A 16,072-nucleotide genomic window follows, 5' to 3' on the forward strand; every position below is an offset into this window, starting at 1 on the left:
TTAAAAATAGAGACTTGACGAGGATGCGTACATCTGCGTCTTTAAATACACACATAATCTGAAGTAAGCAGGAGTACGTGTACCTTATAAGGTTATATATATGTATATAGAATACATATATAGTAAAGCATAAGCCTGTTTACATTGCTGCGCGATGACAAAGTAAATGACATAAAGTGAGGTTGAATGTGCGAAACCACACATTGAGCTAAATAAATTATGTAAGTGATGCACGATATACGAAATCGTACATCGACTAAATAAATTGTATAAGCAATGCATGATGTACGAAACTATACATCGGTTAAATAAATTCCATAAGCAATGCATGATGTACGAAACTGTATATTGGCTAAACAAATTGCGTAAGCAATGCATGATGTACGAAACCGTACATCGGCTAAATAAATTGCGTAAGCAATAGTCTGTGCACATAATGTAATGAGATATTGTGGAAATATAAAGAGTGCATACAAACACTTACAACAATGAATAAAAGAGACAATATCACAAGTCCACAAAGGGACAATACAAGCACAAGCCTTTAAGAAGGCAACAATATACAAAGCCTCTTATTGAGAAGAGAGAAAGCTCTCAAGCTATGTCACATGGGTGCGGGTGCGGGTGTGGGTGCGGGTGCGGGGATTCGGCACTTCCAAAAAACTCGGGTGCGGGGGTGCGGTAGGGGCAAAAATGTAATATATATATATATATGTATATATATATATATATATATATATATATATATATATATATATATATATATATATATATATATATATATATATATATATATATATATATATATATATATATATAAAGGGGGTCGGGGGAATAGGCGGGTTTTTTTTTTCAAATTTTGCAGCTGTCAGCAGCTGACAGACAGCTGCTGCAGCTGTCAGCAGCTGACAGAACAGCTGCTGACAGACTGTCAGCATAATTTTTTTTTTTAAAATTTCGAAGCCCATTTGGGCAATTTTTTTTTTATAAAAAATCCAAAAAAAAAAATGGACCTTAATGATCCTGGGTGCGGTCAACGCACCCAGGATCGGGTTGACCACACCCGGTGCCGCACCCGCATCGAGTCGCGTCGACGCGGGTGCGGCACCCTGCTAGCCGAATCCCTGTGACATAGCTCTTAAGAATAAGAAATATACAAGGGGTTCACCCCTATTTATACAAGAGGGAGAGGAGCAAAGGGATGGCCAAAAGGCCTCAAAAGGAGAGCCAAAAGGGGGCTCCCATAGAGTCGTTGGGAGCCCCCAACGGTCACATTTGTGATCGTTGGGGGCTCCAATGACTCTAAGGTTGGAGCCCCTTTTAACCCTCAAAAGAAATAAAAAAAGAAATAAAAAATAAGAAAATAAAATTACATTTTATCAAAAAACGAAAATAGTTGTTTTCTAAAACAACTATGTGAAATTACAAAAATACCCTTATCGGGTATTGATGTAATATATATATATATATATATATATATATATATATATATATATATATATATTAGATACATTTTAACACCCCCCTCAAACTTTACGGGGAAATGACGAGAAGTTTGCCAAGAAGAAACATGAAGCGAGGAGCCAGAAGAGCTTTAGTGAAGAAGTCCGCCAACTGATATTCTGAAGTGACATATGGAAGAGCAATGGTTACTCGTAAGAATTCGTCACGAACATAGTGGCAATCCATTTCGATATGTTTTGTACGCTCATGAAAAGTATGATTGCTCGCAATATAGATGACACTCTTGTTGTCACAACATAGTTTTGAGGCTTCGGTAATATCAACTCCCATGTCTTTAAGCAAACTGCGAAGCCATACAAGCTCCATTGTCGTGGTTGCCATAGCCCGGTACTCAACTTCAGTGGATGATAGTGAAACTTTCTGCTACTTCTTGCATCGCCAGGCAATCAAAGAGTTCCCTAAAAAGACATAAAAACCAGTAGTTGAGACTCGATCATTGAGATTACCTCCCCATTGGCATCAGTATAAGGAAGAAGATTCAAGGAAGAAGAGGATGATAGAAATAGCCCTTTATTGATGGTATTCCGAATGTAGCGGATGATTCAGAGAACAACACTCATATGCACAATTGTAGCAGTATGCTGAAATTGGCTAACTGAGTGAACCACATGAGTGATATCTGGTCTGGTGATGGTTAAATAGGTAAGAGACCCAATGAGTTGTCTGTAATGTGTGGGATCTTCCACAAGAACCCCATCCTCCAACCGTAATTTGACATTAATAACCTCGGGAGTCTCTACTTTGTTGTCATCAGAAATCCCAGACTTAGAACATATATCTGCAGCAAGCTTCATCTGTGACAAAATATATCCTCTAGGAGAATATGCAAATTCAATTCCAAGAAAATATCTGAGAAAACCTAAATCAGACATATCAAAATTATTTTTAACATATTTTTAACAACAATAATACTATTTTGATCATTCCCAGTGATAATCATATCATCAACATAAAGCAAAAAAATTACGATACTAGAACCTGCATGTTTAACAAAAAGAGCAGTGTCAGTATAACAAGAGTGAAATCCTAACTTTATCATGATATCATTGAAACGATCATACCAAGCCTTAGAAGCTTGTTTAAGACCATACAATGCCTTTAAAAGCCAAAGTGTTTGACCTTGCTTAATATTAATTCCGGGTGATAGATCCATGTAAACTTCTTCACTTAAGCTTCCATTTAAAAAGGCATTTTTTACGTCAAGTTGATAAATAGGCCATTTTTTGGTTGATGCGACAACTATTAAGGTCCTGACACTGGTCATTCGAGCTACGGGAGCGAATGTTTTTTCATAATCAATGCCATATTCTTGGGAATATCCCTTAGCAACTAATCTAGCTTTATATCGTTCTAAGGATCCATCGCTTTTAGTTTTAACTTTGAAGACCCAGCGACAACCAATAGGTTTTTTGTGTGAGGGTAGATTAACTATTTCCCAAGTATTGGCCTTTTTTAAAGCATTTAGTTCAACTTGCATTGCTTCAACCCAATGTGGTATAGATTTAGCTTGATTATAGTGAGCCAGTTCAAAATAAGAATGTAGGGTTATTATACATGCCCGATAGTTGGGGGTTAAGGAATCATAGGATACAAACCTATTTGGGGGTATTGATATTCTAGAAGAATGCCTAACTTGTGGTTCCTCAGTGAATTCAGAAATTTGAGAGTATTTTTCGAGGGCACTAATAGGATTTTCTTGATTTCTTATTGAGTAAACATTTATATCACTATCATGAACATTTATATTTGGATCACTATCATTTGAGGGTGTTATGTCAAGAGGAGATACCTCACGTGTATCGTCTATGTTTTCAAGAAAATCTTCTTGTATGTCATCAATAAGATCATATAAGAATATATAATCAATTTCATTTGTTTATTCTATTTTATCAAAACCGTTTTCTTCTTCTAGAAATGTTACATCTTTTGAAACATATAGTTTATCATTCTTAAAATCATAACATCTATACCCTTTTTTATTTTCACCATATCCTAGAAAAACACATTCAATTGCTTTTGGAGATAACTTATCTCTTTTATGTAATAAGACAAAACATTTGCAACCAAAAATACGAAGACGATTGAAATCAGGTGAAAATTTAAAGAGTTTTTCATAGGGAGAAGCATTTTTTAACTTAGAAGAGGGCATTCTATTGATTAGATAGGTTGAGGTTAGAACGGCTTTGGCCCAAAACTTCTTTGGAATATTCCTAGAATCAAGTAATGTTCTAGCGGTTTCTATAATGTGCCTATGTTTCCTTTCCGCTAGGCCATTTTGTTGGGGAGTCCTAGGACATGACTTTTCATGGCAAATGCCATTTTGGGTCAAATAGTTTTGGAATTCGTGAGATAAGTATTCGCCACCGGAATCGGATCTTAAAATAGATGTTATTTTGAAATTGATTTTGAACCTTTTTATGAAAATCTTTAAAGAAAGTAAATACTTCCGATTTATGACTAAGAAGATAAATCCAAACATACCGAGTAAAGTCATCAATAAACATAACATAATATGAATAGCCCCAACCGGAGAAGGCCCCCAAACATCCGAATGCACCAATTCAAAAGGTCTTGATGAAAGAAAAGTTCTAGTTGGAAATGGAATAGACTTCATTTTTCCAAAAATGCAATCTTTGCAATTAATTTCTTTTTCCTTATAAAATTTGTTTTCAAAAGGAAAGAGATACATTTTAGAATAACTTGGATGACCAAGTCTTTTATGCCAAATTTCCATGTTTTTTTCTTGGACATAAGAACAAAACTAATTTGTAGGGAGATCGAGATGGTCCATATTATAGAGGTCTCCCTTTCTATGGCCTTGCCCAATCCGTTTCCCGGACCGGAGATTCTGCACAAAGCAACCATTAGACGAGAAAGATATTTCACATCCATGGTCGGCAATTTGAGAAACCGAAAATAGGTTTAAATTTAGTTTGGGAACAACTCTTACTTTTGGAACACAAAATTTTTGAGAATCTTTAAAAGAGCCAATACTTGAAATTTTTCAAAAGGTTCCATCGGCCGTAGAGACACAAGAGTCCTTTGAATTGGTGCAAACATCAATAAGTGCATTTTCATGAGGGGTCATATGAAAAGAAGCTTCGGAGTCAAGGATCCAAGAATACGTACCGGGTGATGATGTCGAGGCAATAGCCGCACTCGATGTGGAGGAAGAAACTTTTAGTATTTGTTGGAGAGCCATAGATATTTGTCCAAGAGTTTCTTTGATGTCATTGTTCTTGCCTTCATCTTCTTTGGTGGTGATTTCTTCAAGAGAGGCCACCTTAGGCTCGAAGGTTCCAATAAGCTTTGGACAAGTGGGTTTAATGTGACCCGACTCATTGCAATAATGACAAACAATCATTTTTCTTCCTCCATTGTAGTTTCCTTGTTTCCCAAAATGAGGAGGCTTATAGGTGCTAACATTGTTACCCGATTTTGATACGGCAAGGACTTCATCAACATGCTTACTCATGCCAAGCCTTGTCTCCTCTTGAGTGATTTCGGCAATAGCATCCTCAATAGGAGGACATATAGATCTATGGAGAAGTGAGGATCTCACTTGCTCAAATTCGGGACGTAGCCCAAAAAGGAATTGAAACAATCGCTCTTGTTCCATTTGTTTTTGCCTTAAATCAATATCTTTCATAGAAACCCATTTTGCTTCCAAAAGAGCCAATTCATCTCATAGTGGGTTTAGGGCACTATAATAGTCTTGAATGCTAGAATCACCTTGCTTGGTGGTTCTAATCTTTTCTTGCAAGAAGTATGCTCTCGCAAGATCCTTTTGGGTATACATACCCTTCATAAAGGACCAAGCCTCATTGGCTCTACGAAATTTAGCTATATTAGTACATACCTTAAGCTCAACATTGTTTATAAACCACACAAGGATTTTTGCGTGATTGCTTTCCCAATCTTCCACTTCTTTTTGATGATTTTCAATGGCCTTGAGGCGAGCATCTCCTTCAAGAGCATTTTCTTGACCTTCTTCGTCCTTTGTAAGCATAAGCTTAGGTTCCGGAATGGTACCCATGACAAAACCCCAAAGCTTCTTTCCTTTGAGATTATTTTCCATTGCCGATGCCCACATCATATAATTCTTTCCATTGAGCTTGAAAGATAAGTCAATCTTTGCCTCCATGATGTTGCCAAGAAGTGAGAAGATATCCACTAAATATGAGATACACGAACCACACCTTTCCTTCAAGAATTGAGTGGCTCTGATACCATGTAATGAGATATTGCGCAAATATAAAGAGTGCATACAAGCACTTACAACAATGAATAAAAGAGACAATATCACAAGTCCACAAAGGGACAATACAAGCACAAGCCCTTAAGAAGGCAACAATATAAAAAGCCTCTTATTGAGAAGAGAGAAAGCTCTCAAGAATAAGAAATATACAAGGGGTTCACCCCTATTTATACAAGAGGGAGAGGAGCAAAGGGATGGCCAAAAGGCCTCAAAAGGAGAGCCAAAAGGGGGCTCCCATAGAGTCGTTGGGAGCCCCCAACGGTCACATTTGTGACTGTTGGGGGCTCCAACGACTCTAAGGTTGGAGCCCCTTTTAACCCTCAAAAGAAATAAAAAAAGAAATAAAAAATAAGAAAATAAAATTACATTTTATCAAAAAACGAAAATAGTTGTTTTCTAAAACAACTATGTGAAATTACAAAAATACCCTTATCGGGTATTGATGTAATATATATATATATATGATACATTTTAACACATAACAGTGCGACGATAAAGTAAATAACATAATTTTAAATGGACAAGAATACACAAAACTGTGTTCTTGAGTTAAAAGCATATATATATATATATATATATATAATACGTATAAGTTAGAAGTATCCCGTCATTTGTTCTCTTATGCAAACTTCCCCTACCTCGGAGATGGTCGAACTTGCTGAAGATGTAGAGTATAGGTTTTTAAGGGCTTGTGCCTTGGTAAGCATGTCACATCGTTGTGTCGGTGAAGAGCGCTAAAAGCATTATGTTGCGCTGCATAAAGGATGGTATTAAAACCTTATCGTGACGACGATTGCGTCGCAGGGATCAAACCTGAACCTAGTTCGAGCCGACTGGACCGAGCTAGGCTCAGTGCTAGCCGAGTTCAACCCCATGATACTTGACCAGGCAGGCCATAGGGAGGGTAGACAGGGCAGCTCAGTGGCTCGATTGAGTTGAGTCGAGCCCATTTCGAGTCCTAGGGTGCACCCCGATTTGGGGCACTCGGAGGAAACTGGACCGAGGCTGGCACAACGACAACCTTGTTGCCGCCGCTGCAGCCTTGGGCGGCGAAATAAAGTGGTGGGTGTCGGGTCGAGATGACTCGGTCCCTCCACCTTGCCAACCCAGTGAGAGGGGGAGAGACAAACAAGGGGTTTGCCTAACCCCGATTGTCTTTCCAGAAAAAGGAGGTAGACATAGGAGGCGCCTACCCTCTATTCGGTCAGAGGGGCGGGAGGGAGATGCATCTCCCTCCGATTGCCCCTTCTCGAAAAAATAGCAGCAACCAGAGGCTGTTGGCGGTTTCGCCAAAGAGGAGGAAGGAGAGGGTGCTTGGCACTCTCCCTCCCAGCGAGCTAGAGCCACCATCTTTAGTGGCTTTGGTTTGCTAGCAAAAAAATCAGGGAAGAAGGGGGAGGGCGGCACCCGAGTGGTGTCGCCACCTTTGAAAAAGAAAAAAAAAGAAGAACAATGACACCCGAGTGGTGCCGCTGGTTCCGGTAGTGTGGCGGCACTGAGCGTTGTTGCCACCACCGAGAAAAAGAAGAAAAAAAAGGGTCGGTTCTTAGTTGTCGTGGGCAATAGAGAGAGAGAGAGAGAGAGAGAGAGAGAGAGAGAGAGAGAGAGAGAGAGAGAGAGAGAGAGAGAGAGAGGTGTGTGTGTGTGTGTGTGGGGGGGGGGGTCGACTGCTCGAATGCAACAGGGAAGTTACAGGAGAGGAAGGTGGGCGGCGCTTCAGCCGCCCCACCTGGTCGGCACCCAGAGGTCACAACAGCAGCCAGCAGCCCCCTTTCCTATGAGAAAACAGGGGAAGAAGGAGAGGGTGCTCGACACCCTCTCTCCTGGCGAGCCAGAGCCACCATCGCTGGTGGCTCTGGTTTGCCAGCAAAAAGCAGAGAAGAAAAGAGGGAGGGCGACATACCTGCGAGAGTGTGGCTCCAGACAAGGGTGCTGGTGTGTTAGGGTCCGGACACGACGAGGCTCTAGTGTGAGAGTGGGGGAAAGAGAGTCGGGGAAAAAAGGAGGGTCGTTGTGAGAGAGAGAGGGAGACAAGGGGAGAGAGGCAGGAGAGAGATAACAAAAGGGAGTGAGAGACGAGAGGGTCGAGGTCGGGCGTGCGAGAGAGAGAGAGACAAAAGGGTTGGGGTCAGGTTTTGTAAAAAAGACCCCCCCCCCCCCCCCCTTGGGGGGTTTAAATAGGTTAACGAGAGGGGGGGGGGGGCTGGATGTCGACATCCAACCTGGATCCAAACAATTCTTTTTTTTTTTAAAACACGTGTCTTTACACTAGCTGAGTAATTAAAACCATTAACTACCCTGAGGACACGTTTGCAACACCAGTGATTCTTAGATTTGCTCAGCTTCCTTTGATTGCAAATCACAATCACAACACTTTCTCAAGTTTAGTGAAACATGAGAAAGTCCAAGTTATTTGTGGTTCTCACCTGAGAATACTTCTTCCTTGATTCCTGTGAAAGTTGGTCACTAGACCAACAATCACAGTTTGTTTATTCATTGTGATTTGTAATAGGCATGTTTAATAAAGGTGTCTGTGTATGGCATCATTGAAAGTGGAGTTCCTTTTTTATTCAATTGAGAAGGTATTTGATGAATTCCCATGAAATCGGTTCAGTGGTCAGGTTCTATGGGAGGTCAGTTTGGAGGGAAGAGTAGAATGCTCTGCTGCGGTTACTGATGATTTTTCTCAGGTTTGTCTTAGCTAAACTTTCTGATGCATCCCATTTCTGTGTTATCTATCTTTATTTATCTTGTTTCATGTTTTGCGATACTGTTTTCTAATCTTTCTGCAGTGAAGGCTGCTTTGCTTTTTTCATTGAAACATAGTTTCTTTTTTCAGGTCATTGTTGGATGTTATAGAGGAAAAGTGTATTTTCTTGATTTCATGACAGGAAATATTGCTTGGGTCTTCCAAACCGGAGGTGAGGTATGAGTAACAAGTTTGTTGATTATTGCTTTTGGTTCTTTGTTTTGATTTCATTGTGTTTTTTTTTTCACACTTAGATTATCTGCAATGGGATTTATCCACATTTTCGTTCTGTATCTCATTCATCAGATGTTTGACAAATACTGAAGTCTTTAATTGAATCTTTGATCTACATGATTGATATAGGATGTGTGCTACTGATGGACAAGACTTTTTTTTATTGTTTATTAGATGGTCATGATAAATGATGACAATATTGGTTTCTGCTCAGATGATAGCGTCAGTTCCAAACATTTGACATTAATATGAATAAATTTACTACGTGGATGAACATTTTTAGAAGCAAAGTCCTGCTTATATATAGTTCAGGTGATCCATGTTCCATGTTGTGTTACATTAGTGAATTCATGTTTGGAACTAAAAGAGCGAAAAATATTTATGGACTTGATCCTGTGTCAGATATGATAAACATTGGAGGGCAAGTAAAGACTGATAGAAGGTAAAGGGCAAGGATCGCGAAACCGCGTCCTTGAGTGAAGTGCATACTCGTATAAATATATATATTTGTATATATATATATATATTCATTTAATGATCATTTTTAGTTTAATTGAACTTAATTCAATTGTCCAAGTCTTCCGTACAATCTTCCCCTACCTTGGAGAGTTACGAGCTTGCTAGCGTCTCCGGATGTACACGATTGACGGCTCGGGTTGCAGAGCGCAAGTGAGATCCATCGTAGCTGTAAATATGCGATATTAACATGCAACCCAGACAAAAGCAAAAGCAAGGAGAAGACTCGACTTCTCCGATACATAGGGCTGGGGCCAACCGTCCCAATTGACTCGAAAAAAGGATGGGGCAGGGCCAAATGACCCTTGCCGCCAAAAGAGGGACGTAGTCAATGCGAGCTGATGACTCACGCTTACTAGGAATTCCTCATTGAAGACCAACGATTGCAATGATCTATCCCCATCGCGATGTAGTTTCCGAAGATTACCCGGGCCTGTTTGCCAAGGGTATAGGCTCGTGCACAAAGGACAGGGGGCCATTAGCCCCTGTTGGCAAGCAAAAAGGGCAGGGGCCGATGGCCCCTACTAGAACAATAAAAAAGAGGCAGGGGCCTGCAGCCCCTGCTAAAATAAACAGGACAGGGGCCGATGGCCCCTGCTGGAACAACAAAAAGGGGCAAGGAAGAGGGGCTCGACCCCTCTCCTGCCGTGACAGAAGCAGGGAGGGGGCTTAGCCCCTCCCCTGCAGTAACGGAAGCAGGGAGGGGGCTCAGCCCCTCCCCTGCAGCCAGAAGGGCAGCGGGAGGGGAATCGACCCCTCCCGTACCCAGCACGACACAGGGAGGGGCTTCACTCCCTTGCTAAAAGGGCTCGCAGGGAGGGGGCTTTACCCCTCCCCTGTAACCTAGGGCAGCAGGGAGGTGGCTCAGCCCTCCCCTCCCTGCGTAACCGAGGAACGTGGGGAAAAGAGAGGGAGAGAGACGAAAGAGGAGAAGAAAAGGAAAAGCGGGGAAAAGAGGAGGCGCCGATGTACCAGGGGGGGGGGGGTTTCGGAGGAAGCTCGCCGGAGAGGAGCTTGTCGCCGGTGGCCGCGGGTTGTCGGGGGTCGCCTGTGTCGGTGACAGTGGACGAGCGAGAGAGAGAGAAACAGAGAGACAGAGGGAGACGAGAGGGTCGGTGAGGGAAAGAGTCGGGGACGAGAGAGCGAGAGAGAAATTGCAAAGAGACGAGAGGGCGAGAGGCGGTGGGGGGGGGGGGGGGGGGTTGTAACCCTCCTCCTGTCTGCCTCGCTGTCTTTTAATGACAGCGAGGGGCGGTGGCCTCGGGTCGGGTCCGGCCCATATCAATATTTTTTTTTGAAGTTCTTACAATAAGGGACAATACAAATGCCAAAGGCAATATAAAAACACATAAGTGCGTACTACAAAGAGCCTAAATGTTCATAAGCACTAGTCTATAACGGGACAAAACATAAGCCAATCAATGGCATATACATAAGATTACAAGAGACATCAATGTGCATACACAAAGGAACACAAAAGTAAAAATAATAATCATTTGATTGAGGTAGAGGATCTACCGTCTAGGAAGCCGATTGGGCGAGGCCATAGAAGTGAAGATCTCTATTTTATGGACAATCTTGAATTATCAAAACATGTTTTTTGTAATTTTGTGGAAAATAAAGATATAGAAAATCAGCATGCAAATTAACCTTCACTAAGTCAAAGAATGCAAATACCTTGCACCATGAGGTGACTGACACACAACTTTAACTAAACTCATGGCTTTCTCAGAAAAAAAAGGAGAGAGGTGTGTGTGTGTGTGTGTGTGTGTGTGTGTGTGTGTGTGTTAAACTCAAAGGAGTCAAGTTCTGAGGAAGCATCTCTTAGTTAAAACATGCCAAACGCTTGTAACTGCCAGCGTCACCTAAGCCGACTAAATTTAAGCTTCATGGGAAGGTCACTGGGCTATTCCAACATCTTCCACTACCGAGAAATGATAACCTCTGAAGCAAATAAGCTTACCAAGTCACTATGAGTTGCAAGAAATCACTAAAAATTCAAATCTGGTCCCTGGAAACTCAAAATGTTGAGGCCTAGGTTAGCCGCAACACTCTGCTTCATTAAAAATAAGCAAACATATCAAAGATTGCTGCAGAGTTCAATGGAATTTTGTAGTTGAATCGCTCAAAGTGGTTCCATATGGAAACATGACGAGAAGTTTACTTTGATGGTGAAATGGCAGAAAACATGAGACTCTTTCTCCTCAGCTTGGATGCATATAAAAAGCACAATGGCTACCTAAATACTCTCAAATAAAGCATGAAGGCTCAAAGTAAAGGAAAATATAAAAGTGTAGCTTCTCTGATATGCTGACATATCATAGTTACAAGACCACATACTTTCACATGTTAAGTGGTCAGACTTGAGCGATGGGTAATTCTGAAGCTCTGATTTTGATAGGATGCAGGTCGGCACATCTTTTAGACATGGTAAAAGTAATACTCTTGATTGGTAATTCAGCTAATACAAATGCATTGCTGCAACAAATAATGCAAGACCAGAAAAGGCAAGGAAAAAAAAAATTTAAATAAATACTTGGTATAATCCCCTAAACCATTAGAGAAATATAACATTCAGTATACTGATTTTTGCTATATTTCTTGAGAGTAGAAGCATGCCCATTGAGTGTTGAGATGTCAGCATAGAAGCTTGTTTTATGGGAATTGGGAAGACTTATTCCTTAAATGACTTGGAACTTGTTGATTTTGGTGATTGTACATATGACTTCTATATTTGTTTATTGATGAAAAATGTGAGATTGTCTTATATGTCAAGTGTTTGTTCCTTGTTTTGTGTTTCAGTTTTAAAAGCTAAGGTTCCCTAGCTTTTAAACATGTTTGACTAATTTTTATCCACATAAATTGAAGGTTAAATCGCAGCCAGTTGTGGACAAATCAAGAAGTATAGTATGGTAATTTTCCAAAGCTGATGCTTTTCGTACTTGAGAACTTAATTTGATGGTAAATTATTTGGTTTCTGACCCAGTTAATCATATTGTTTATCATATTTTCCAGAAGCAAGCAATGAGGATTTTATGGAAACTGTATTATATTTTGTTATAGGCAAGCTGGGAGATATCCCATGTGGAATTCAAACCAAGACCCCTTGGTCATGTTAGTTTGACCTAGCTATCCAGCTATCTCTCTAAACCCCAAAGTTAAACTATTTAACAAGTTAGATTTCTGTTGCGGTAGGAGGATTTTATGCCTGATGTTTTCAGCATAAACAAAGTCGGTATTAAATCCCATTTGTCCTAGAGATATATCTTTATTCATGAACGTTTTATATTAACTTCTGCACAGTTAATGATACAATGCTTTGGTAAATTTAAGATCTGCTGAGTTTGTCTATAGACTCTAGAGCAATTGAACCTACTCATAATTGGTTTGGATACTTGCTACTTGTCCCACTCAAATTGTGTCCAGGTAGAAAGTTGCTTGACTTATTGACTTGTTATAACCTGGGTGAGGTTGGTTTATGTTATCATGGACTTGAGCCAATTAGTATGAGTGGCAATGACTAGGAGTTCACAATATACTCTAGTTGGCTCTCTTACTTGAGCTAGTTCCTCCCCTTTCTTATGTATTTCACATGCTCAATTGACATACTATATTGGTTAACCTTTTAATTTCTTGTGGAATTACTAGGATTAAAGTAAGAAAAGGTCTTTCTATGATTTTTCTTTTTTATCATTAAATTTGGAATCTTGATTCTTGAGTCACTATGATGAATATAAACTGAGACAATTTCTCTGTTTCTTTGCTTTTTTCTAGATAAAAGAGAGCCTGTTCCAAGGGACTTCATGCAATGCCCCAAAATCCCGGACTTGTAACTTTTAGGAAAAATTTGAAAAGCCTTGTAATCCTTCCTTTTTTAGAGTTTTAAAATAGCAGTTCAGTGGGAAATGGTATTTGAAATAACAAGCCGACGGACCTTAGGCGCATTACTGCGAACCTTCCTTTACACAACGGATTTGCATCTCCGTTCAAACATTGAAACCATATAGATTCAAAAAACGAGGTTTTTGATAATTTAGAGTTCTACAAAAACAGAATTTTTTGAGGAAACCCTTATACAAAATTTATAATAAGGACATGATTCAGGAACAAAATGCCAGAAAAACAGTGGGATCTTGATGTCATCATCGCACCATCGCCTGCCGTTCCGACCTAATAATCACCTGTACCCATGAAATGGGTTAGATTGATGAAAATTTGGTAAGTGCATAGATATAACAATTTAGAACAAGACTAACACATGCATTGTTCCATTCGTGATATGCAATTTAATATAAATAAAATGAACATGATAACTTTGTTTCGATATTAACTGTCATGATGGTACGCACAGGATAAATGTAGAAACAACTGAAACTGTTCGGAGGGTTTGTTATTCTTTGTATTTTGATACCCCGGACAGTCAGCTGAGTCCGTTTCAAAGGGGACGACCAGTGACCGAGAGAGAATTCCCCAGAGGCATTCGTGGCAAAGGATGCATTCAACTTTTGCAGAAGTCCATGGGGTCTATCACCTAAGATAATATTTGATAGCCCCGTCCCCTAACTCCGATGACTGGGGACACCGAGTCAATTGCTGCTCAAGGAGCGTAGTCGTTAACAACTTGTCCATCAGAGTTTTTGTACAATCCTATCCTCTTCCTTGACTGAACCAAATAGACGAATGAGTATGTCAGGTTCTATTTTAACTGACGACCCATTCTACATGCTCTGGTCTTTCAAACTAGCTCGAGCATCTTGCCTGTGAAGGCGATTATCACTATTTATGTGATTTCTATGTTATCATTGTGCATTTGTACGCTACGAGGTTACCATAAACCTTTCATCCGATCATCGTAATACTAACATGCTGTGCATATCTGATAGTACCGTTATGATGAGAGGGGTATCGGTTTTTCAGAAAGAAACCTCAACACTATTTATGAATCTCAAAGTCTTGTGTTTTAGACCGGGAGTATCCAAGTCATTTCAGACATCATAAAGGACCACACGTACCACTTAGGGCTACGCAAGGTTGAGAAAAAGATTTGGTTGCGAATTTGCAACTGCCAAATATTCGTTTTTGCTTTTTGAAACAACGAATATTATGAGCTTTGAAATCTCGCACGTGAAATTCCCTTTCTTTGAAGATTATGCGCAAATCTGCGTCTTTAAATGCAAGCGTAATGCAAGGTAGGTAGGAGTACACAAAACTGCATACCTTACAAAGTTATATATATGTATATAATACACATATATCAAAACATAAGCTTGTGCACGTTACAACACAACAACAATGTAAATGACATAAAGTAAGACTCGATGTACGAAACCACACATCGAGCTAAATAAACTGCGTAAGCGACGCACGATGTACGCAACTGTACATCGGTTAAATAAATTGTGTAAGCAATGCATGATGTACGAAACCGTACATCGGCCAAATAAATTGCGTAAGCAGTAGTCTGTGCACGTAATAACGTGGCAACAAGTAAATGCCATAAAGCAAGACTCGATATGCGAAACCACACATCAAGCTAAATAAACTGCGTAAGCGATGCACGATGTACAAAATCACACATCAGCTTAGTAAATGGTGTAAGCAGTAGCCTGTGCACGTAACAACAACACAACAAAGTAAATGACATAAATTTTAAATGGACAAGAATACGCAAAACTGCGTTCTTGAGTTAAAAGCATGTATATATATGTATATACATATACATATATGTTAGAAGTGTTCTGCCATTTGTCATTGTATGCAACTTTCTCCTACATCGGAGATGGTCAGATTCACTGATGCTTCCGAGCGTAGGTTATCAAGGGCTTGTGCTGCGTTCATTCCGCCGATGGGGTGTGCTAAAAAGTATTTTGTCATGCTGCTTAAGAAACGATGAAATCCTTTTAATTTGTTGAAGTAAGCAACGCTTGTATCACAGGGCTCGAATCCAAACCTAGTTCAAGCTGACTGGGCTGAGTGGGGCTCATGCCAAGGGTGAATCGAGCTGGGTTCGGTGACCGAGCTCAACTCGGTCGGGCCTTCTCAGCATGGTTGGGGCACTGCTGCAGGCAGTGGCCAGCCCATAGTCGAGCCAGGCTCGATTCCTGGGCAAACGGGGAAACAAAGGGGAGGGGGCAGGAGGGGCGTCTCCCTTGCCTGCTAAGAAAAAAAAAAGGGAGGGCTGGAGGGGTGTCGACCTTGCCTGCTAACAGAGGAAAGAGGAAGGCAGGAGGGGCGGCACCCCTCTTCTGGGTTAACAGGGAGGCAGGAGGGGCGTCGCCCGTGCCTGCTAACAAAGGGAAAGAGGTAGCAGGGAGGGGCAGCTCCCCAGCTGCCCCTCCTCTACTGGGTTTACAGGGAGGCAGAAGGGGTATCACCCCTGCCTGCTAAAAAAGGGAAAGAGGGAGCAGGGAGGGGCGGCACCCCTCCTTTGCTGGGTTAATAGAGAGAAGAGAGAGGGGAGCAGGGAGACGTACGATGGGTGGGGGGTCGGCTGCTCCTGGCGAAGGGGGCTTCAGCGAACCACCTGTGAGTGAGAGGGGTCGAAGAGGGAGACGGGAAGTCGAGAGAGAGAGAGAGTTTCCTCTTTTCGTAAAGAGAAACCCCCTTTGCAGGGGTTTAAATAGCCCACGCGGCGCGTGGGCTGGGAACCGGATCCGGTCGGATCCGATATATATATATATATATATATCTATATATATATATAATTTTTTTTTGAAACTCGGATTTTGCACTTCAGCTACAAAAAACTTTGGTTCACCAAACTTGTGTTTGTAGGGCATCTTTTTGCATTT

General features: G+C 40.9%; 1 protein-coding gene across 4 annotated transcripts in view; it reads left to right on the forward strand.

The window, feature by feature from the left end:
* LOC149822074 (AMP-dependent synthetase and ligase family protein) overlaps window positions 1-16,072 on the forward strand; it is a 146,683-nt gene that overhangs the window by 50,401 nt on the left and 80,210 nt on the right. For all 4 annotated transcript variants that reach the window (XR_016426194.1, XM_089981538.1, XM_089981539.1 and 1 more), the window contains exons 7-9: window positions 8,397-8,472; window positions 8,622-8,708; window positions 12,150-12,193. Coding sequence is in view for 3 of the 4 variants with exons in the window: in XM_089981538.1 (XP_089837664.1) it covers window positions 8,397-8,472; window positions 8,622-8,708; window positions 12,150-12,193 (207 nt within the window). In the remaining variant the exon portion in view is untranslated. The remainder of the gene's footprint in view (window positions 1-8,396; window positions 8,473-8,621; window positions 8,709-12,149; window positions 12,194-16,072) is intronic.

The sequence above is a fragment of the Nuphar pumila genome, chromosome 11 (assembly GCF_984573655.1).
Source record: "Nuphar pumila chromosome 11, dmNupPumi1.hap1.1, whole genome shotgun sequence".
Classification (NCBI taxonomy): Eukaryota; Viridiplantae; Streptophyta; class Magnoliopsida; order Nymphaeales; family Nymphaeaceae; genus Nuphar; species Nuphar pumila.